Source organism: Protomyctophum bolini, assembly GCF_963924005.1.
Source record: "Protomyctophum bolini genome assembly, chromosome: 4".
Lineage (NCBI taxonomy): Eukaryota > Metazoa > Chordata > Actinopteri > Myctophiformes > Myctophidae > Protomyctophum > Protomyctophum bolini.
Window position 1 is genome coordinate 20,800,762 of NC_137865.1, and position 22,146 is coordinate 20,822,907.

Genomic DNA, 22,146 nt, shown 5'->3' on the forward strand with positions numbered 1-22,146 from the left:
GAGATGAGCAGGGAGGGAGGAGGTGGTCATGGTGTGGGTTGTCATTCTATGAAGAGCCATTCAGAGAGACACAGTACAGTGAGTACACTGAGGCCACAAGGACGACAGCACACAAGAGGAGTGTGAAGTATTCAGGGTAAGTGCCTTTAACCACCACTTACAGTAAGCACATGAAACACACATTAAGTGCCAGACTGCCAGTATTCTGGGACTAACATTCATAGATCTACCAGCTCTCATAACGTGTAATTATTGCAACGCATGGTGAGCTTGTAGATCAGCATTGGTCGGTGAAACAAGGAGGGGGCCTCCTACAGACCCTCCGGTCAATGGCGTGTTTAGGGTTTAATTGGTTGAACCCTATATAGTTGAGTACTCCAGGAGTCTATAGGCATCCTGCTTTTTCTACTCTACACTAAATATCTTCTGTTTAGTTGTGCGCTTGAACTGGATCTGCTATTTTTGCTGAGTGTTCGCCCCAGAATAGGGACGCTAGGCTTCAAAGAGACAACACTGATATTCCACTACTGCACCACATTTATTTCACTTTCATAGTCACATATTTGCCGATGCATAATAACAGATCCACTGGTCACTCATGTTAACTTACCAGCAAAGCTCTCAAATTAGCCCTGAAAACATGACTGCCATGATGATTATCGAGAGTCATGTTTTCAGGGCTACTCTCAAATATGCATATATAGAAGCAAGTTCTGGCATAAGGTTCTAACCTTTCCAACCATGCAGGAACTAATTGGTAATTGCTCATTTTAGAGAAATTGGAAATAAAGTGGAATATTGTCTCTGTCAGACAAAGCAGCCTCAGAATTGCTTTGGGGAAAATGTAGGTATTCAGCATGATAATGCATGCAATGTGTACCATTAGATGACCGTGACAAAAGTTATGAGGCCACAAGCAGGTTTTTTTTTGCCATGTCCATGTTGCATGGCTAGGTGGCAGGTGATCATATGAGTAGGCCTACTTTAGTACTGGTCTTTGAAATGTTAACTCACTTATTGGGTTTCCTGTGTAGCTTCATAATTCTATATTATACACTTCAGGGTATAATGTAAAATCTGGCAGTGATATGGAAGATTAGTGACTAATATTGCTTAATTTTCATAGCACTGTACACGTACAAGTTATTTGGTTTTATTGTGTTATGTGTTAATTGTCAATTGCTTTATTTCTGTATGCAGTTTATATTGCCATATATAGGCCTAAAATAAAAGGCTCAGTCTAATAGTTGGTTTGGGATGTGAGGGACCATCAGTTGGCATATAAGGACTATCATCACTTTAGAGTTATAATGTGTGGGCAAGCTATATTATTTAAAACGCAAGGCAAAATGCTTTGCAATAATTGTCCTGTCATGTTCATGACACATGCCTTATTAAAGCTTTGTTCTGTTGCAGTATCACATCCTGTGGATTCATTCTGATTTGGTGGCATCATCCTCATCCTTGGATTTTCACTACTCAGCTGTTCCAGTGTCAGTGATCAGTTCAGGTGGGGACACTGTTTGTCGGGAGGCGGGTGCGGCAGAAAGCTGCCCACTGTCATTTCACACTATGGTTGTTGCTGACTCTCTGGGAAGAGGCAACGGATGGAACCAGGTCACATCTCATCAACAACAACAACTTCCCCCAGGGAGATCACCAACCGCTTATCAACTGTGTCCATATACTGAGACAGACCTCCTACTCCCCAATGGAGACAGCAAGGGGTCAAAGTTCAGTAGAGGTATATCTGGGAAGAGTGCAGAAGTCTTCGGTGTCCAGGACCAGGTCAGTTCCAGGGACATGCCAACGGAGACAGTCTGCTCTATGGTGTTGCAGATTCTAGTACCCTTCCTGCTGGCTGGGCTGGGCACAGTCTCTGCAGGGATGCTGCTTGATGTGGTACAGGTAAGACTTAAAGAGATATGGGACAACAATAACACACTAGGATACCGCATGGTTAAATACTACTGAGTGTTACATGAACTCTTTTGTACACCCTCAGAGTTACGCTTAGTAAAGTTAAGACTTTTGCTTTATACTATGCAGCGGTTTTCAACATGTGGTCCGTGGACCACTGGTGATCCGTGAAGGTATTGCACGTGTTCACAGTGGAGTCTAAACTTAGCCCATATCCCCACCCAACACAACAGTGGTATCCAGGTTGAGTCTAAGTCAGGGTGGTGGTCCCTCGTTCACAATAAGTTGAAAACCCCTGACTTATATAAAACCGGGGAAAAACACATCTGGAGCTTAATCCCTGCCTACACTAACATCTCTTTTCTACTTTTCTCTGTTCCTGACATACATGTTGACCTTGACTGTGACCTTAACCTTTTCATCATCTCTTCGGGCAGCTTGAGCCTACAGGTCATTACAACCACATTTCATGAAGATCCCATCCATTTATTGACCTTGGTTAACTTACTATTCTATAACTTGTGTGTATTTGTGGAAGTATTGGGAGGTGTTCCAGGAGGTGACAGAAATCTTCATTCTGGTGCCTGCTGTACTGGGACTGAAGGGGAACGTGGAGATGACCCTGGCCTCTAGGCTCTCAACTGCTGTGAGTAGAGACACGCACGCATGCACGTACGTACGCACGCACGCACGCACGCACGCACGCACGCACGCACGCACACACACACACACACACACACACACACACACACACACACACACACACACACACACACACACACACACACACACACACACACACACACACACTTTTTACTTCACTACAATAATTTCAAAAATGTAGTTTCTAGTTACTTTGCAGATTTAGATTATTAACCACTTCAACCCTATTTAACTTTGGCTATTTTCAAAAGATTTAGTTATACCTTTTATACACTTGAAAACTTGTGAAATGGGACATTTCATACGAGTACTTTGGTACTTTAAGTATATTTTGATGACAATACTTTGTACTTTTACTCAAGTCAATTTGGAATACTACATTATAGTATTGATACTTTTACTTTAGTAAAACATTTGAGTACTTCTACACCACTGCGCAAACACTGCGCACGCATCTTTCTGTCATATGTGCTTCTGATGACACATAAAGGACTTCACATAGCAGTATACCTTAATAAGATAAACACAAGATGAAAGGCAAAACAGGACTACATCATGTCGATCTTTTATGGTAGGTTTAAACAGGGTAAGAGTTCTTCGTAATACGTTTTCTCTCTTACATCATGAGTTCTCTGTCCTGGTGTGAAAATCCACACCAATTTGTCAAGATAACAGCAGCGGTTCCACTTGCAGTATAGGCCTAATGACCTACTTGGCAAATTTATAAACAACTCAAACAATTTTATCTAATATTACATCTATTCTATATTTTAAAATCCATTGTTTTCAGGGTTGCAGTAAATGTTCATAGTTAACAAGTAATTTCTTTATTTAAAAAAATTGTGCTTCTCCTGAACATTTAATCCATCATTTACTTTTGCTATTGCAAAAATATTAATTAGAAAGACAAACATATCTGGAGATCCCTGTCATCAGTATATGCCCATATATGTGCATGCCCATTGTTTGGCATGTCCAATCACAATCAACAGTTAACCACACATTTGTATTGTAGTTTATTGATTGCACACAATCAACTGAACAAACACTGATTAACATCAAAAGAATACAATTTCTAAATGGCCATGACTTGTTCATCAGCTGGTGTTCATGCTTTTTCAAATGGATCAAATGGACTGCTAAGAATGAGCCTCTGTTATCTTATGAGTGGCATGCCATTTATTTACCCATTAAACACATTTTAAGATGTATACATGGAAGATGGGAATGATATTTCAAAAATGAATGATCATGTCATTATGTGATGTTGTCAGGTGAATTCAGGAAGAATGGAGTCTGCAAAAGAAAAATGGATTTTGATTACCGGGAACCTGGCTCTGAAGCAGGTAGTTTGATTTCATATTGTGATGTGAGTTGTGATAGTCACAACACATCGCATATACAAGCTGACAACTTGTCACTTTTGAATGCATTGTGAGCTTGTAGATTGGCTATTTTCTGTGTAAAGGGAAAATAGGAGGACCTAGTAGAGTCACAAAGTATATAGGGTTTTAACCCATTAAGACTTGGCTGAGGCTGATTCTACAAATGTCTTCTAAGAAAAAAGTATGTTAGTATATCAGTAGTGCTCCCCAGGACCCCCACAATGATATGTATTTGGTTGTGGACCCCCATCTCAAAATATTTTGTTCCAGGGACCACCAGAAGTAAAATATATGATTGGCAAAGAAAAATCAAGATAAAAAGCCAAGCCAATCAAATCATCACATTCGGTGCTACATACACACAAAGCTGTAGCAAATCTACGAGCTCATAGTAGCTCCTATATTCAGCTATAATAGTGTAGATTTCCGTCTTACACAAACATAAAATTCCCATTGACAATTAATGGAGAATTTACGTCATATGTAGACGCAAATAAGCTATTTTTACCAAATGTAGAAACAAACCGAGAGAGATAAACAGAGTTGCTATAGCTGAAATCTAAAATAACACTGATGCTTTCCCTGTTAAGTGGTTAAATGAGCTTTTAGTATTTTACTGTGTACAACTACACACAGCTCTCCCTGAACATGTTTCAATAGTTATTCTCTTACTCTCCCAGGTGCAGGCCACAGTGCTGGGACTATTGGCTGCTGTGATGGCAATAGTTTTAGGCTTGGCAATGAAGGGAGAGATGCCTCTCAATCATGCAGCTCTTCTGTGTTCTGCCAGCATTTCTACGGCCTTCATGGCTTCGTTGATACAAGGCAAGCCAAGAACACAAACTGTTACCACCCTAATCACTAACCTTTATTTCAACTTACGTACAATTGAGGGGCAGGCCCTTAATACATTAATTTAATCTGGTTAATCTGGTTCCTTTTTGGCGACAGACTCGGAAAACAGAATATTTTGAAGACTACAATATTGTTGTTTGACTGTCTAGAGCGGCGCGATTACATACAAAGTATGTACATACAAAGTCAGAATTGCGCAAACGGGAGTGGCGCGATCTGGCGTGGTACAAACGGGACAAACCGAGGCGAATATATACAGTATATTTAGGTCTGAATGCAGCTTTTGACCACTCACTCTATTGGACTCATTTACAGAAAGTAACAGCAGAAATTACCAATTTTCTTTAATGCCACTCATAAATGCCATCAAAATTGTTCACATTCCCAGTCCTCACAAGTTTCTCTGGGAGGCCATTCTCACCAGTTTGTGAGGTTGTTAACTCATTGCAGATATGTCAAGGCAGATAATAATGATTCACTCAGTCACATTAAATACTAAACATAATGTTAATCTAAACATGCTGGGTTTATGAACTGTATCTTGAACTGCTCCATGCCAGCACTTGTGATCTAGGAACTTCGAATCAATTATGCATGTTATGAAAATATGTGTAATTTTTACAGGGAGACATGAAGATTGCTTTTCTATATGACAAATGTAACACCAATTATAAGCACTAGGCATGCTTACACTCGTGGAAGAACACCCCATGCTTCGATATACATGTATGTATGGTCATGCCTTGTGACATCACGTGACATCATCATGGATGGAGATCCCTGATGTCATCAATATTAAGCCCATACTGTATATGCCCATATATGGCGATCCCTGATGTCATCAATATTGGCCTTTTCAATCTCCCTTTTGACTGATACCTGTCCATTTAAACCAGGGTTCCCCAATTAATTTTCCTCAAGGGCCATATTTTAACTATGGTACCAGGCTGGGGGCTGAGTCGGCACGCACAAGGTCGAGGTCTTGCCCTGAAATTAATGATCAGGGCAAGACTCCATTTGAAAAGGACCCCCAGTTTGACATGCAGAGGCTACTTACTGACCCCCATTTAATGCCATTTATATAAGATGGCCCGCGGGCCGCTGATTTAAACTCTAGACGGGCCTGCCCCAAAGTTATTTGTCCAGCCACACCCGGCAGCCGGCGAAAACTAGAGTTCTCAACAGGCCCTCATCAAACCCATGCTCCCGCTGTCACCCTTAGATCTCCATATATGGAGCTAACATTATGTTAAATGATGCATTTATCCAAGGCGCTTTACATAGATAGATTGTTCATTACATTCACCCATTCACACACATTCATACACTGATGGTGGCTGAAACCATGCAAGGCACTAACCAGCACATCAGGAGCAATTAGGGGTTCAGAGTCTTCGACACTGACCCTGGGGGAGCCCGGGTTCGAACTGGCAACCTTGCGGTTACCATCCAGCCACAACCAAAAGTGTCAAATAATGTTTTAAGAACTGTTTCTCAACAACCAAAATAATTTGCCTCCCAAAATAATTTGCCAAAATAATTTGCCTCCCAAAATAATTTGCCAAAATAATTTGCCTCCCAAAATAATTTGCCTCCCAAAATAATTATCCTCCCAAAATAATTTGCCAAAATAATTTGCCTCCCAAAATAATTTGGCAAAATAATTTGCCTCCCAAAATAATTTGCCTCCCAAAATAATTTGCCTGCCAAAATAATTTGCCTCCCAAAATAATTTGCCAAAATAATTTGCCTCCCAAAATAATTTGCCAAAATAATTTGCCTCCCAAAATAATTTGCCTCTCAAAATAATTTGCCTCCCAAAATAATTTGCCAAAATAATTTGCCTCCCAAAATAATTTGCCTCCCAAAATAATTTGCCAAAATAATTTGCCTCCCAAAATAATTATCCTCCCAAAATAATTTGCCAAAATAATTTGCCTCCCAAAATAATTTGCCTCCCAAAATAATTTGCCAAAATAATTTGCCTCCCAAAATAATTTGCCTCCCAAAATAATTTGCCTGCCAAAATAATTTGCCTCCCAAAATAATTTGCCTCCCAAAATAATTTGCCAAAATAATTTGCCTCCCAAAATAATTTGCCTCTCAAAATAATTTGCCTCCCAAAATAATTTGCCAAAATAATTTGCCTCCCAAAATAATTTGCCAAAATAATTTGCCTCCCAAAATAATTTGCCTCTCAAAATAATTTGCCTCCCAAAATAATTTGCCTCCCAAAATAATTTGCCAAAATAATTTGCCTCCCAAAATAATTTGCCAAAATAATTTGCCTCCCAAAATAATTTGCCTCCCAAAATAATTTGCCAAAATAATTTGCCTCCCAAAATAATTTGCCTCTCAAAATAATTTGCCTCCCAAAATAATTTGCCTCCCAAAATAATTTGCCTCCCAAAATAATTTGCCAAAATAATTTGCCTCCCAAAATAATTTGCCTCCCAAAATAATAATAATCACCAATAATAATAACCAAAAGTGTAAAATAATGTTTTAGGAGCTGTTTCTCAACAACCAAAGTGTCAAATAATGGTTAGAAGCTGTTTTTCAACAACCAAAAGTGTCAAATAATGTTTTAGGAGCTGTTTCTCAATAACCAAAAGTGTAAAATAATATTTTAGGAGCTGTTTCTCAACAACCAAAGTGTCAAATAATGGTTAGAAGCTGTTTTTCAACAACCAAAAGTGTCAAATAATGTTTTAGGAGCTGTTTCTCAATAACCAAAAGTGTAAAATAATGTTTTAGGAGCTGTTTCTCAATAACCAAAGTGTCAAATAATGGTTAGAAGCTGTTTTTCAACAACCAAAAGTGTCAAATAATGTTTTAGGAGCTGTTTCTCAATAACCAAAAGTGTAAAATAATGTTTTAGGAGCTGTTTCTCAACAACCAAAGTGTCAAATAATGGTTAGAAAATGTTTTTCAACAACCAAAAGTGTCAAATAATGTTTTAGGAGCTGTTTCTCAATAACCAAAAGTGTAAAATAATGTTTTAGGAACTGTTTCTCAACAACCAAAAGTATAAAATAATGTTTTAGGGGCTGTTTCTCAACAATCAAAGTGTCAAATAATGGTTAGAAGCTGTTTTTCAACAACCAAAAGTGTCAAATAATGTTTTAGGAGCTGTTTCTCAACAACCAAAGTGTCAAATAATGGTTAGAAGCTGTTTTTCAACAACCAAAAGTGTCAAATAATGTTTTAGGAGCTGTTTCTCAATAACCAAAAGTGTAAAATAATGTTTTAGGAGCTGTTTCTCAACAACCAAAGTGTCAAATAATGGTTAGAAGCTGTTTTTCAACAACCAAAAGTGTCAAATAATGTTTTAGGAACTGTTTCTCAACAACCAAAAGTGTAAAATAATGTTTTAGGAGCTGTTTCTCAACAATCAAAGTGTCAAATAATGGTTAGAAGCTGTTTTTCAACAACCAAAAGTGTCAAATAATGTTTTAGGAGCTGTTTCTCAGTAACCAAAAGTGTAAAATAATGTTTTAGGAGCTGTTTCTCAACAACCAAAGTGTCAAATAATGGTTAGAAGCTGTTTTTCAACAACCAAAAGTGTCAAATAATGTTTTAGGAGCTGTTTCTCAATAACCAAAAGTGTAAAATAATGTTTTAGGAGCTGTTTCTCAACAACCAAAGTGTCAAATAATGGTTAGAAGCTGTTTTTCAACAACCAAAAGTGTAAAATAATGTTTTAGGAGCTGTTTCTCAACAACCAAAGTGTCAAATAATGGTTAGAAGCTGTTTTTCAACAACCAAAAGTGTCAAATAATGTTTTAGGAGCTGTTTCTCAATAACCAAAAGTGTAAAATAATGTTTTAGGAGCTGTTTCTCAACAACCAAAGTGTCAAATAATGGTTAGAAGCTGTTTTTCAACAACCAAAAGTGTCAAATAATGTTTTAGGAGCTGTTTCTCAATAACCAAAAGTGTAAAATAATGTTTTAGGAGCTGTTTCTCAACAACCAAAGTGTCAAATAATGGTTAGAAGCTGTTTTTCAACAACCAAAAGTGTCAAATAATGTTTTAGGAGCTGTTTCTCACTAACCAAAAGTGTAAAATAATGTTTTAGGAGCTGTTTCTCAACAACCAAAGTGTCAAATAATGGTTAGAAGCTGTTTTTCAACAACCAAAAGTGTCAAATAATGTTTTAAGAACTGTTTCTCAACAACCAAAATAATTTGCCTCCCAAAATAATTTGCCAAAATAATTTGCCTCCCAAAATAATTTGCCAAAATAATTTGCCTCCCAAAATAATTTGCCTCCCAAAATAATTATCCTCCCAAAATAATTTGCCAAAATAATTTGCCTCCCAAAATAATTTGCCAAAATAATTTGCCTCCCAAAATAATTTGCCTCCCAAAATAATTTGCCTGCCAAAATAATTTGCCTCCCAAAATAATTTGCCAAAATAATTTGCCTCCCAAAATAATTTGCCAAAATAATTTGCCTCCCAAAATAATTTGCCTCTCAAAATAATTTGCCTCCCAAAATAATTTGCCAAAATAATTTGCCTCCCAAAATAATTTGCCTCCCAAAATAATTTGCCAAAATAATTTGCCTCCCAAAATAATTATCCTCCCAAAATAATTTGCCAAAATAATTTGCCTCCCAAAATAATTTGCCTCCCAAAATAATTTGCCAAAATAATTTGCCTCCCAAAATAATTTGCCTCCCAAAATAATTTGCCTGCCAAAATAATTTGCCTCCCAAAATAATTTGCCAAAATAATTTGCCTCCCAAAATAATTTGCCTCTCAAAATAATTTGCCTCCCAAAATAATTTGCCAAAATAATTTGCCTCCCAAAATAATTTGCCAAAATAATTTGCCTCCCAAAATAATTTGCCAAAATAATTTGCCTCCCAAAATAATTTGCCTCTCAAAATAATTTGCCTCCCAAAATAATTTGCCTCCCAAAATAATTTGCCAAAATAATTTGCCTCCCAAAATAATTTGCCAAAATAATTTGCCTCCCAAAATAATTTGCCTCCCAAAATAATTTGCCAAAATAATTTGCCTCCCAAAATAATTTGCCTCTCAAAATAATTTGCCTCCCAAAATAATTTGCCTCCCAAAATAATTTGCCTCCCAAAATAATTTGCCAAAATAATTTGCCAAAATAATTTGCCAAAATAATTTGCCTCCCAAAATAATTTGCCAAAATAATTTGCCTCCCAAAATAATTTGCCTCCCAAAATAATTTGCCTCCCAAAATAATTTGCCAAAATAATTTGCCTCCCAAAATAATTATCCTCCCAAAATAATTTGCCTCCCAAAATAATTTGCCTCCCAAAATAATTTGCCTCCCAAAATAATTTGCCAAAATAATTTGCCTCCCAAAATAATTATCCTCCCAAAATAATTTGCCAAAATAATTTGCCTCCCAAAATAATTTGCCAAAATAATTTGCCTCCCAAAATAATTTGCCTCCCAAAATAATTTGCCTCCCAAAATAATTTGCCAAAATAATTTGCCAAAATAATTTGCCTCCCAAAATAATTTGCCAAAATAATTTGCCTCCCAAAATAATTTGCCTCCCAAAATAATTTGCCAAAATAATTTGCCTCCCAAAATAATTTGCCAAAATAATTTGCCTCCCAAAATAATTTGCCAAAATAATTTGCCTCCCAAAATAATTTGCCTCCCAAAATAATTTGCCTCCCAAAATAATTTGCCTCCCAAAATAATTTGCCAAAATAATTTGCCTCCCAAAATAATTTGCCAAAATAATTTGCCTCCCAAAATAATTTGCCTCCCAAAATAATTTGCCTCCCAAAATAATTTGCCTCCCAAAATAATTTGCCAAAATAATTTGCCTCCCAAAATAATAATAATCACCAATAATAATAACCAAAAGTGTAAAATAATGTTTTAGGAGCTGTTTCTCAACAACCAAAGTGTCAAATAATGGTTAGAAGCTGTTTTTCAACAACCAAAAGTGTCAAATAATGTTTTAGGAGCTGTTTCTCAATAACCAAAAGTGTAAAATAATGTTTTAGGAGCTGTTTCTCAACAACCAAAGTGTCAAATAATGGTTAGAAGCTGTTTTTCAACAACCAAAAGTGTCAAATAATGTTTTAGGAGCTGTTTCTCAACAACCAAAAGTGTAAAATAATGTTTTAGGAGCTGTTTCTCAACAACCAAAGTGTCAAATAATGGTTAGAAGCTGTTTTTCAACAACCAAAAATGTCAAATAATGTTTTAGGAGCTGTTTCTCAATAACCAAAAGTGTAAAATAATGTTTTAGGAGCTGTTTCTCAACAACCAAAGTGTCAAATAATGGTTAGAAGCTGTTTTTCAACAACCAAAAGTGTCAAATAATGTTTTAGGAGCTGTTTCTCAATAACCAAAAGTGTAAAATAATGTTTTAGGAGCTGTTTCTCAACAACCAAAGTGTCAAATAATGGTTAGAAGCTGTTTCTCAACAACCAAAGTGTCAAATAATGGTTAGAAGCTGTTTTTCAACAACCAAAAGTGTCAAATAATGTTTTAGGAGCTGTTTCTCAATAACCAAAAGTGTAAAATAATGTTTTAGGAGCTGTTTCTCAATAACCAAAGTGTCAAATAATGGTTAGAAGCTGTTTTTCAACAACCAAAAGTGTCAAATAATGTTTTAGGAGCTGTTTCTCAATAACCAAAAGTGTAAAATAATGTTTTAGGAGCTGTTTCTCAACAACCAAAGTGTCAAATAATGGTTAGAAAATGTTTTTCAACAACCAAAAGTGTCAAATAATGTTTTAGGAGCTGTTTCTCAATAACCAAAAGTGTAAAATAATGTTTTAGGAACTGTTTCTCAACAACCAAAAGTGTAAAATAATGTTTTAGGAGCTGTTTCTCAACAATCAAAGTGTCAAATAATGGTTAGAAGCTGTTTTTCAACAACCAAAAGTGTCAAATAATGTTTTAGGAGCTGTTTCTCAACAACCAAAGTGTCAAATAATGGTTAGAAGCTGTTTTTCAACAACCAAAAGTGTCAAATAATGTTTTAGGAGCTGTTTCTCAATAACCAAAAGTGTAAAATAATGTTTTAGGAGCTGTTTCTCAACAACCAAAGTGTCAAATAATGGTTAGAAGCTGTTTTTCAACAACCAAAAGTGTCAAATAATGTTTTAGGAACTGTTTCTCAACAACCAAAAGTGTAAAATAATGTTTTAGGAGCTGTTTCTCAACAATCAAAGTGTCAAATAATGGTTAGAAGCTGTTTTTCAACAACCAAAAGTGTCAAATAATGTTTTAGGAGCTGTTTCTCAGTAACCAAAAGTGTAAAATAATGTTTTAGGAGCTGTTTCTCAACAACCAAAGTGTCAAATAATGGTTAGAAGCTGTTTTTCAACAACCAAAAGTGTCAAATAATGTTTTAGGAGCTGTTTCTCAATAACCAAAAGTGTAAAATAATGTTTTAGGAGCTGTTTCTCAACAACCAAAGTGTCAAATAATGGTTAGAAGCTGTTTTTCAACAACCAAAAGTGTAAAATAATGTTTTAGGAGCTGTTTCTCAACAACCAAAGTGTCAAATAATGGTTAGAAGCTGTTTTTCAACAACCAAAAGTGTCAAATAATGTTTTAGGAGCTGTTTCTCAATAACCAAAAGTGTAAAATAATGTTTTAGGAGCTGTTTCTCAACAACCAAAGTGTCAAATAATGGTTAGAAGCTGTTTTTCAACAACCAAAAGTGTCAAATAATGTTTTAGGAGCTGTTTCTCAATAACCAAAAGTGTAAAATAATGTTTTAGGAGCTGTTTCTCAACAACCAAAGTGTCAAATAATGGTTAGAAGCTGTTTTTCAACAACCAAAAGTGTCAAATAATGTTTTAGGAGCTGTTTCTCACTAACCAAAAGTGTAAAATAATGTTTTAGGAGCTGTTTCTCAACAACCAAAGTGTCAAATAATGGTTAGAAGCTGTTTTTCAACAACCAAAAGTGTCAAATAATGTTTTAAGAACTGTTTCTCAACAACCAAAATAATTTGCCTCCCAAAATAATTTGCCAAAATAATTTGCCTCCCAAAATAATTTGCCAAAATAATTTGCCTCCCAAAATAATTTGCCAAAATAATTTGCCTCCCAAAATAATTATCCTCCCAAAATAATTTGCCAAAATAATTTGCCTCCCAAAATAATTTGCCAAAATAATTTGCCTCCCAAAATAATTTGCCTCCCAAAATAATTTGCCTGCCAAAATAATTTGCCTCCCAAAATAATTTGCCAAAATAATTTGCCTCCCAAAATAATTTGCCAAAATAATTTGCCTCCCAAAATAATTTGCCTCTCAAAATAATTTGCCTCCCAAAATAATTTGCCAAAATAATTTGCCTCCCAAAATAATTTGCCTCCCAAAATAATTTGCCAAAATAATTTGCCTCCCAAAATAATTATCCTCCCAAAATAATTTGCCAAAATAATTTGCCTCCCAAAATAATTTGCCTCCCAAAATAATTTGCCAAAATAATTTGCCTCCCAAAATAATTTGCCTCCCAAAATAATTTGCCTGCCAAAATAATTTGCCTCCCAAAATAATTTGCCAAAATAATTTGCCTCCCAAAATAATTTGCCTCCCAAAATAATTTGCCTCTCAAAATAATTTGCCTCCCAAAATAATTTGCCAAAATAATTTGCCTCCCAAAATAATTTGCCAAAATAATTTGCCTCCCAAAATAATTTGCCAAAATAATTTGCCTCCCAAAATAATTTGCCTCTCAAAATAATTTGCCTCCCAAAATAATTTGCCTCCCAAAATAATTTGCCAAAATAATTTGCCTCCCAAAATAATTTGCCTCTCAAAATAATTTGCCTCCCAAAATAATTTGCCTCCCAAAATAATTTGCCAAAATAATTTGCCTCCCAAAATAATTTGCCAAAATAATTTGCCTCCCAAAATAATTTGCCTCCCAAAATAATTTGCCAAAATAATTTGCCTCCCAAAATAATTTGCCTCTCAAAATAATTTGCCTCCCAAAATAATTTGCCTCCCAAAATAATTTGCCTCCCAAAATAATTTGCCAAAATAATTTGCCAAAATAATTTGCCTCCCAAAATAATTTGCCAAAATAATTTGCCTCCCAAAATAATTTGCCTCCCAAAATAATTTGCCTCCCAAAATAATTTGCCAAAATAATTTGCCTCCCAAAATAATTATCCTCCCAAAATAATTTGCCTCCCAAAATAATTTGCCTCCCAAAATAATTTGCCTCCCAAAATAATTTGCCTCCCAAAATAATTATCCTCCCAAAATAATTTGCCAAAATAATTTGCCTCCCAAAATAATTTGCCAAAATAATTTGCCTCCCAAAATAATTTGCCTCCCAAAATAATTTGCCTCCCAAAATAATTTGCCAAAATAATTTGCCAAAATAATTTGCCTCCCAAAATAATTTGCCAAAATAATTTGCCTCCCAAAATAATTTGCCTCCCAAAATAATTTGCCAAAATAATTTGCCTCCCAAAATAATTTGCCAAAATAATTTGCCTCCCAAAATAATTTGCCAAAATAATTTGCCTCCCAAAATAATTTGCCTCCCAAAATAATTTGCCTCCCAAAATAATTTGCCAAAATAATTTGCCTCCCAAAATAATTTGCCAAAATAATTTGCCTCCCAAAATAATTTGCCTCCCAAAATAATTTGCCTCCCAAAATAATTTGCCAAAATAATTTGCCTCCCAAAATAATAATAATCACCAATAATAATAACCAAAAGTGTAAAATAATGTTTTAGGAGCTGTTTCTCAACAACCAAAGTGTCAAATAATGGTTAGAAGCTGTTTTTCAACAACCAAAAGTGTCAAATAATGTTTTAGGAGCTGTTTCTCAATAACCAAAAGTGTAAAATAATGTTTTAGGAGCTGTTTCTCAACAACCAAAGTGTCAAATAATGGTTAGAAGCTGTTTTTCAACAACCAAAAGTGTCAAATAATGTTTTAGGAGCTGTTTCTCAACAACCAAAAGTGTAAAATAATGTTTTAGGAGCTGTTTCTCAACAACCAAAGTGTCAAATAATGGTTAGAAGCTGTTTTTCAACAACCAAAAATGTCAAATAATGTTTTAGGAGCTGTTTCTCAATAACCAAAAGTGTAAAATAATGTTTTAGGAGCTGTTTCTCAACAACCAAAGTGTCAAATAATGGTTAGAAGCTGTTTTTCAACAACCAAAAGTGTCAAATAATGTTTTAGGAGCTGTTTCTCAATAACCAAAAGTGTAAAATAATGTTTTAGGAGCTGTTTCTCAACAACCAAAGTGTCAAATAATGGTTAGAAGCTGTTTCTCAACAACCAAAGTGTCAAATAATGGTTAGAAGCTGTTTTTCAACAACCAAAAGTGTCAAATAATGTTTTAGGAGCTGTTTCTCAATAACCAAAAGTGTAAAATAATGTTTTAGGAGCTGTTTCTCAATAACCAAAGTGTCAAATAATGGTTAGAAGCTGTTTTTCAACAACCAAAAGTGTCAAATAATGTTTTAGGAGCTGTTTCTCAATAACCAAAAGTGTAAAATAATGTTTTAGGAGCTGTTTCTCAACAACCAAAGTGTCAAATAATGGTTAGAAAATGTTTTTCAACAACCAAAAGTGTCAAATAATGTTTTAGGAGCTGTTTCTCAATAACCAAAAGTGTAAAATAATGTTTTAGGAACTGTTTCTCAACAACCAAAAGTGTAAAATAATGTTTTAGGAGCTGTTTCTCAACAATCAAAGTGTCAAATAATGGTTAGAAGCTGTTTTTCAACAACCAAAAGTGTCAAATAATGTTTTAGGAGCTGTTTCTCAACAACCAAAGTGTCAAATAATGGTTAGAAGCTGTTTTTCAACAACCAAAAGTGTCAAATAATGTTTTAGGAGCTGTTTCTCAATAACCAAAAGTGTAAAATAATGTTTTAGGAGCTGTTTCTCAACAACCAAAGTGTCAAATAATGGTTAGAAGCTGTTTTTCAACAACCAAAAGTGTCAAATAATGTTTTAGGAACTGTTTCTCAACAACCAAAAGTGTAAAATAATGTTTTAGGAGCTGTTTCTCAACAATCAAAGTGTCAAATAATGGTTAGAAGCTGTTTTTCAACAACCAAAAGTGTCAAATAATGTTTTAGGAGCTGTTTCTCAGTAACCAAAAGTGTAAAATAATGTTTTAGGAGCTGTTTCTCAACAACCAAAGTGTCAAATAATGGTTAGAAGCTGTTTTTCAACAACCAAAAGTGTCAAATAATGTTTTAGGAGCTGTTTCTCAATAACCAAAAGTGTAAAATAATGTTTTAGGAGCTGTTTCTCAACAACCAAAGTGTCAAATAATGGTTAGAAGCTGTTTTTCAACAACCAAAAGTGTAAAATAATGTTTTAGGAGCTGTTTCTCAACAACCAAAGTGTCAAATAATGGTTAGAAGCTGTTTTTCAACAACCAAAAGTGTCAAATAATGTTTTAGGAGCTGTTTCTCAATAACCAAAAGTGTAAAATAATGTTTTAGGAGCTGTTTCTCAACAACCAAAGTGTCAAATAATGGTTAGAAGCTGTTTTTCAACAACCAAAAGTGTCAAATAATGTTTTAGGAGCTGTTTCTCAATAACCAAAAGTGTAAAATAATGTTTTAGGAGCTGTTTCTCAACAACCAAAGTGTCAAATAATGGTTAGAAGCTGTTTTTCAACAACCAAAAGTGTCAAATAATGTTTTAGGAGCTGTTTCTCACTAACCAAAAGTGTAAAATAATGTTTTAGGAGCTGTTTCTCAACAACCAAAGTGTCAAATAATGGTTAGAAGCTGTTTTTCAACAACCAAAAGTGTCAAATAATGTTTTAAGAACTGTTTCTCAACAACCAAAATAATTTGCCTCCCAAAATAATTTGCCAAAATAATTTGCCTCCCAAAATAATTTGCCAAAATAATTTGCCTCCCAAAATAATTTGCCAAAATAATTTGCCTCCCAAAATAATTTGCCAAAATAATTTGCCTCCCAAAATAATTATCCTCCCAAAATAATTTGCCAAAATAATTTGCCTCCCAAAATAATTTGCCAAAATAATTTGCCTCCCAAAATAATTTGCCTCCCAAAATAATTTGCCTGCCAAAATAATTTGCCTCCCAAAATAATTTGCCAAAATAATTTGCCTCCCAAAATAATTTGCCAAAATAATTTGCCTCCCAAAATAATTTGCCTCTCAAAATAATTTGCCTCCCAAAATAATTTGCCAAAATAATTTGCCTCCCAAAATAATTTGCCTCCCAAAATAATTTGCCTCCCAAAATAATTATCCTCCCAAAATAATTTGCCAAAATAATTTGCCTCCCAAAATAATTTGCCTCCCAAAATAATTTGCCAAAATAATTTGCCTCCCAAAATAATTTGCCTCCCAAAATAATTTGCCTGCCAAAATAATTTGCCTCCCAAAATAATTTGCCAAAATAATTTGCCTCCCAAAATAATTTGCCTCCCAAAATAATTTGCCTCTCAAAATAATTTGCCTCCCAAAATAATTTGCCAAAATAATTTGCCTCCCAAAATAATTTGCCAAAATAATTTGCCTCCCAAAATAATTTGCCAAAATAATTTGCCTCCCAAAATAATTTGCCTCTCAAAATAATTTGCCTCCCAAAATAATTTGCCTCCCAAAATAATTTGCCAAAATAATTTGCCTCCCAAAATAATTTGCCTCTCAAAATAATTTGCCTCCCAAAATAATTTGCCAAAATAATTTGCCAAAATAATTTGCCTCCCAAAATAATTTGCCTCCCAAAATAATTTGCCAAAATAATTTGCCTCCCAAAATAATTTGCCTCTCAAAATAATTTGCCTCCCAAAATAATTTGCCTCCCAAAATAATTTGCCTCCCAAAATAATTTGCCAAAATAATTTGCCAAAATAATTTGCCAAAATAATTTGCCTCCCAAAATAATTTGCCAAAATAATTTGCCTCCCAAAATAATTTGCCTCCCAAAATAATTTGCCTCCCAAAATAATTTGCCTCCCAAAATAATTTGCCAAAATAATTTGCCTCCCAAAATAATTATCCTCCCAAAATAATTTGCCTCCCAAAATAATTTGCCAAAATAATTTGCCTCCCAAAATAATTATCCTCCCAAAATAATTTGCCAAAATAATTTGCCAAAATAATTTGCCTCCCAAAATAATTTGCCAAAATAATTTGCCTCCCAAAATAATTTGCCTCCCAAAATAATTTGCCAAAATAATTTGCCTCCCAAAATAATTTGCCAAAATAATTTGCCTCCCAAAATAATTTGCCAAAATAATTTGCCTCCCAAAATAATTTGCCAAAATAATTTGCCTCCCAAAATAATTTGCCAAAATAATTTGCCTCCCAAAATAATTTGCCTCCCAAAATAATTTGCCAAAATAATTTGCCTCCCAAAATAATTTGCCAAAATAATTTGCCTCCCAAAATAATTTGCCTCCCAAAATAATTTGCCTCCCAAAATAATTTGCCAAAATAATTTGCCTCCCAAAATAATAATAATCACCAATAATAATAACCAAAAGTGTAAAATAATGTTTTAGGAGCTGTTTCTCAACAACCAAAGTGTCAAATAATGGTTAGAAGCTGTTTTTCAACAACCAAAAGTGTCAAATAATGTTTTAGGAGCTGTTTCTCAATAACCAAAAGTGTAAAATAATGTTTTAGGAGCTGTTTCTCAACAACCAAAGTGTCAAATAATGGTTAGAAGCTGTTTTTCAACAACCAAAAGTGTCAAATAATGTTTTAGGAGCTGTTTCTCAACAACCAAAAGTGTAAAATAATGTTTTAGGAGCTGTTTCTCAACAACCAAAGTGTCAAATAATGGTTAGAAGCTGTTTTTCAACAACCAGAAATGTCAAATAATGTTTTAGGAGCTGTTTCTCAATAACCAAAAGTGTAAAATAATGTTTTAGGAGCTGTTTCTCAACAACCAAAGTGTCAAATAATGGTTAGAAGCTGTTTTTCAACAACCAAAAGTGTCAAATAATGTTTTAGGAGCTGTTTCTCAATAACCAAAAGTGTAAAATAATGTTTTAGGAGCTGTTTCTCAACAACCAAAGTGTCAAATAATGGTTAGAAGCTGTTTTTCAACAACCAAAAGTGTCAAATAATGGTTAGAAGCTGTTTTTCAACAACCAAAAGTGTCAAATAATGTTTTAGGAGCTGTTTCTCAATAACCAAAAGTGTAAAATAATGTTTTAGGAGCTGTTTCTCAACAACCAAAGTGTCAAATAATGGTTAGAAGCTGTTTTTCAACAACCAAAAGTGTCAAATAATGTTTTAGGAGCTGTTTCTCAACAACCAAAGTGTCAAATAATGGTTAGAAGCTGTTTTTCAACAACCAAAAGTGTCAAATAATGTTTTAGGAGCTGTTTCTCAATAACCAAAAGTGTAAAATAATGTTTTAGGAGCTGTTTCTCAACAACCAAAGTGTCAAATAATGGTTAGAAGCTGTTTTTCAACAACCAAAAGTGTCAAATAATGTTTTAGGAGCTGTTTCTCAATAACCAAAAGTGTAAAATAATGTTTTAGGAGCTGTTTCTCAACAACCAAAGTGTCAAATAATGGTTAGAAGCTGTTTTTCAACAACCAAAAGTGTCAAATAATGTTTTAGGAGCTGTTTCTCACTAACCAAAAGTGTAAAATAATGTTTTAGGAGCTGTTTCTCAACAACCAAAGTGTCAAATAATGGTTAGAAGCTGTTTTTCAACAACCAAAAGTGTCAAATAATGTTTTAAGAACTGTTTCTCAACAACCAAAATAATTTGCCTCCCAAAATAATTTGCCAAAATAATTTGCCTCCCAAAATAATTTGCCTCCCAAAATAATTTGCCAAAATAATTTGCCTCCCAAAATAATTTGCCAAAATAATTTGCCTCCCAAAATAATTATCCTCCCAAAATAATTTGCCTCCCAAAATAATTTGCCAAAATAATTTGCCTCCCAAAATAATTTGCCTGCCAAAATAATTTGCCTCCCAAAATAATTTGCCAAAATAATTTGCCTCCCAAAATAATTTGCCAAAATAATTTGCCTCCCAAAATAATTTGCCTCTCAAAATAATTTGCCTCCCAAAATAATTTGCCTCCCAAAATAATTTGCCTCCCAAAATAATTTGCCAAAATAATTTGCCTCCCAAAATAATTTGCCAAAATAATTTGCCTCCCAAAATAATTTGCCAAAATAATTTGCCTCCCAAAATAATTTGCCTCTCAAAATAATTTGCCTCCCAAAATAATTTGCCTCCCAAAATAATTTGCCAAAATAATTTGCCTCCCAAAATAATTTGCCAAAATAATTTGCCTCCCAAAATAATTTGCCAAAATAATTTGCCTCCCAAAATAATTTGCCAAAATAATTTGCCTCCCAAAATAATTTGCCTCTCAAAATAATTTGCCTCCCAAAATAATTTGCCTCCCAAAATAATTTGCCAAAATAATTTGCCTCCCAAAATAATTTGCCAAAATAATTTGCCTCCCAAAATAATTTGCCTCCCAAAATAATTTGCCAAAATAATTTGCCTCCCAAAATAATAATAATCACCAATAATAATAACCAAAAGTGTAAAATAATGTTTTAGGGGCTGTTTCTCAACAACCAAAGTGTCAAATAAGGGTTAGAAGCTGTTTTTCAACAACCAAAAGTGTCAAATAATGTTTTAGGAGCTGTTTCTCAATAACCAAAAGTGTAAAATAATGTTTTAGGAGCTGTTTCTCAACAACCAAAGTGTCAAATAATGGTTAGAAGCTGTTTTTCAACAACCAAAAGTGTCAAATAATGTTTTAGGAGCTGTTTCTCAACAACCAAAAGTGTAAAATAATGTTTTAGGAGCTGTTTCTCAACAACCAAAGTGTCAAATAATGGTTAGAAGCTGTTTTTCAACAACCAAAAATGTCAAATAATGTTTTAGGAGCTGTTTCTCAATAACCAAAAGTGTAAAATAATGTTTTAGGAGCTGTTTCTCAACAACCAAAGTGTCAAATAATGGTTAGAAGCTGTTTTTCAACAACCAAAAGTGTCAAATAATGTTTTAGGAGCTGTTTCTCAATAACCAAAAGTGTAAAATAATGTTTTAGGAGCTGTTTCTCAACAACCAAAGTGTCAAATAATGGTTAGAAGCTGTTTTTCAACAACCAAAAGTGTCAAATAATGGTTAGAAGCTGTTTTTCAACAACCAAAAGTGTCAAATAATGTTTTAGGAGCTGTTTCTCAATAACCAAAAGTGTAAAATAATGTTTTAGGAGCTGTTTCTCAACAACCAAAGTGTCAAATAATGGTTAGAAGCTGTTTTTCAACAACCAAAAGTGTCAAATAATGTTTTAGGAGATGTTTCTCAATAACCAAAAGTGTAAAATAATGTTTTAGGAGCTGTTTCTCAACAACCAAAGTGTCAAATAATGGTTAGAAGCTGTTTTTCAACAACCAAAAGTGTCAAATAATGTTTTAGGAGCTGTTTCTCAATAACCAAAAGTGTAAAATAATGTTTTAGGAGCTGTTTCTCAACAACCAAAGTGTCAAATAATGGTTAGAAGCTGTTTTTCAACAACCAAAAGTGTCAAATAATGTTTTAGGAGCTGTTTCTCACTAACCAAAAGTGTAAAATAATGTTTTAGGAGCTGTTTCTCCACAACCAAAGTGTCAAATAATGGTTAGAAGCTGTTTTTCAACAACCAAAAGTGTCAAATAATGTTTTAAGAACTGTTTCTCAACAACCAAAATAATTTGCCTCCCAAAATAATTTGCCAAAATAATTTGCCTCCCAAAATAATTTGCCTCCCAAAATAATTTGCCAAAATAATTTGCCTCCCAAAATAATTTGCCAAAATAATTTGCCTCCCAAAATAATTATCCTCCCAAAATAATTTGCCTCCCAAAATAATTTGCCTCCCAAAATAATTTGCCAAAATAATTTGCCTCCCAAAATAATTTGCCTGCCAAAATAATTTGCCTCCCAAAATAATTTGCCAAAATAATTTGCCTCCCAAAATAATTTGCCAAAATAATTTGCCTCCCAAAATAATTTGCCTCTCAAAATAATTTGCCTCCCAAAATAATTTGCCTCCCAAAATAATTTGCCTCCCAAAATAATTTGCCTCCCAAAATAATTTGCCAAAATAATTTGCCTCCCAAAATAATTTGCCAAAATAATTTGCCTCCCAAAATAATTTGCCTCTCAAAATAATTTGCCTCCCAAAATAATTTGCCTCCCAAAATAATTTGCCAAAATAATTTGCCTCCCAAAATAATTTGCCAAAATAATTTGCCTCCCAAAATAATTTGCCAAAATAATTTGCCTCCCAAAATAATTTGCCAAAATAATTTGCCTCCCAAAATAATTTGCCTCTCAAAATAATTTGCCTCCCAAA

The 22,146-nt window shown here is 34.1% G+C and overlaps 1 protein-coding gene across 1 annotated transcript in view; it reads left to right on the forward strand.

The window, feature by feature from the left end:
- Positions 1-1,803: 1,803 nt before the first annotated feature.
- Positions 1,804-22,146, forward strand: part of slc41a2a (solute carrier family 41 member 2a) — a gene marked incomplete at both ends in the record, with an annotated part of 193,962 nt that continues 173,619 nt past the window's right edge. The window contains 4 exons of the mRNA XM_080762124.1: positions 1,804-1,908; positions 2,459-2,566; positions 3,858-3,929; positions 4,649-4,793. Of these exons, the coding sequence (XP_080618250.1) occupies positions 1,804-1,908; positions 2,459-2,566; positions 3,858-3,929; positions 4,649-4,793 (430 nt within the window). The remainder of the gene's footprint in view (positions 1,909-2,458; positions 2,567-3,857; positions 3,930-4,648; positions 4,794-22,146) is intronic.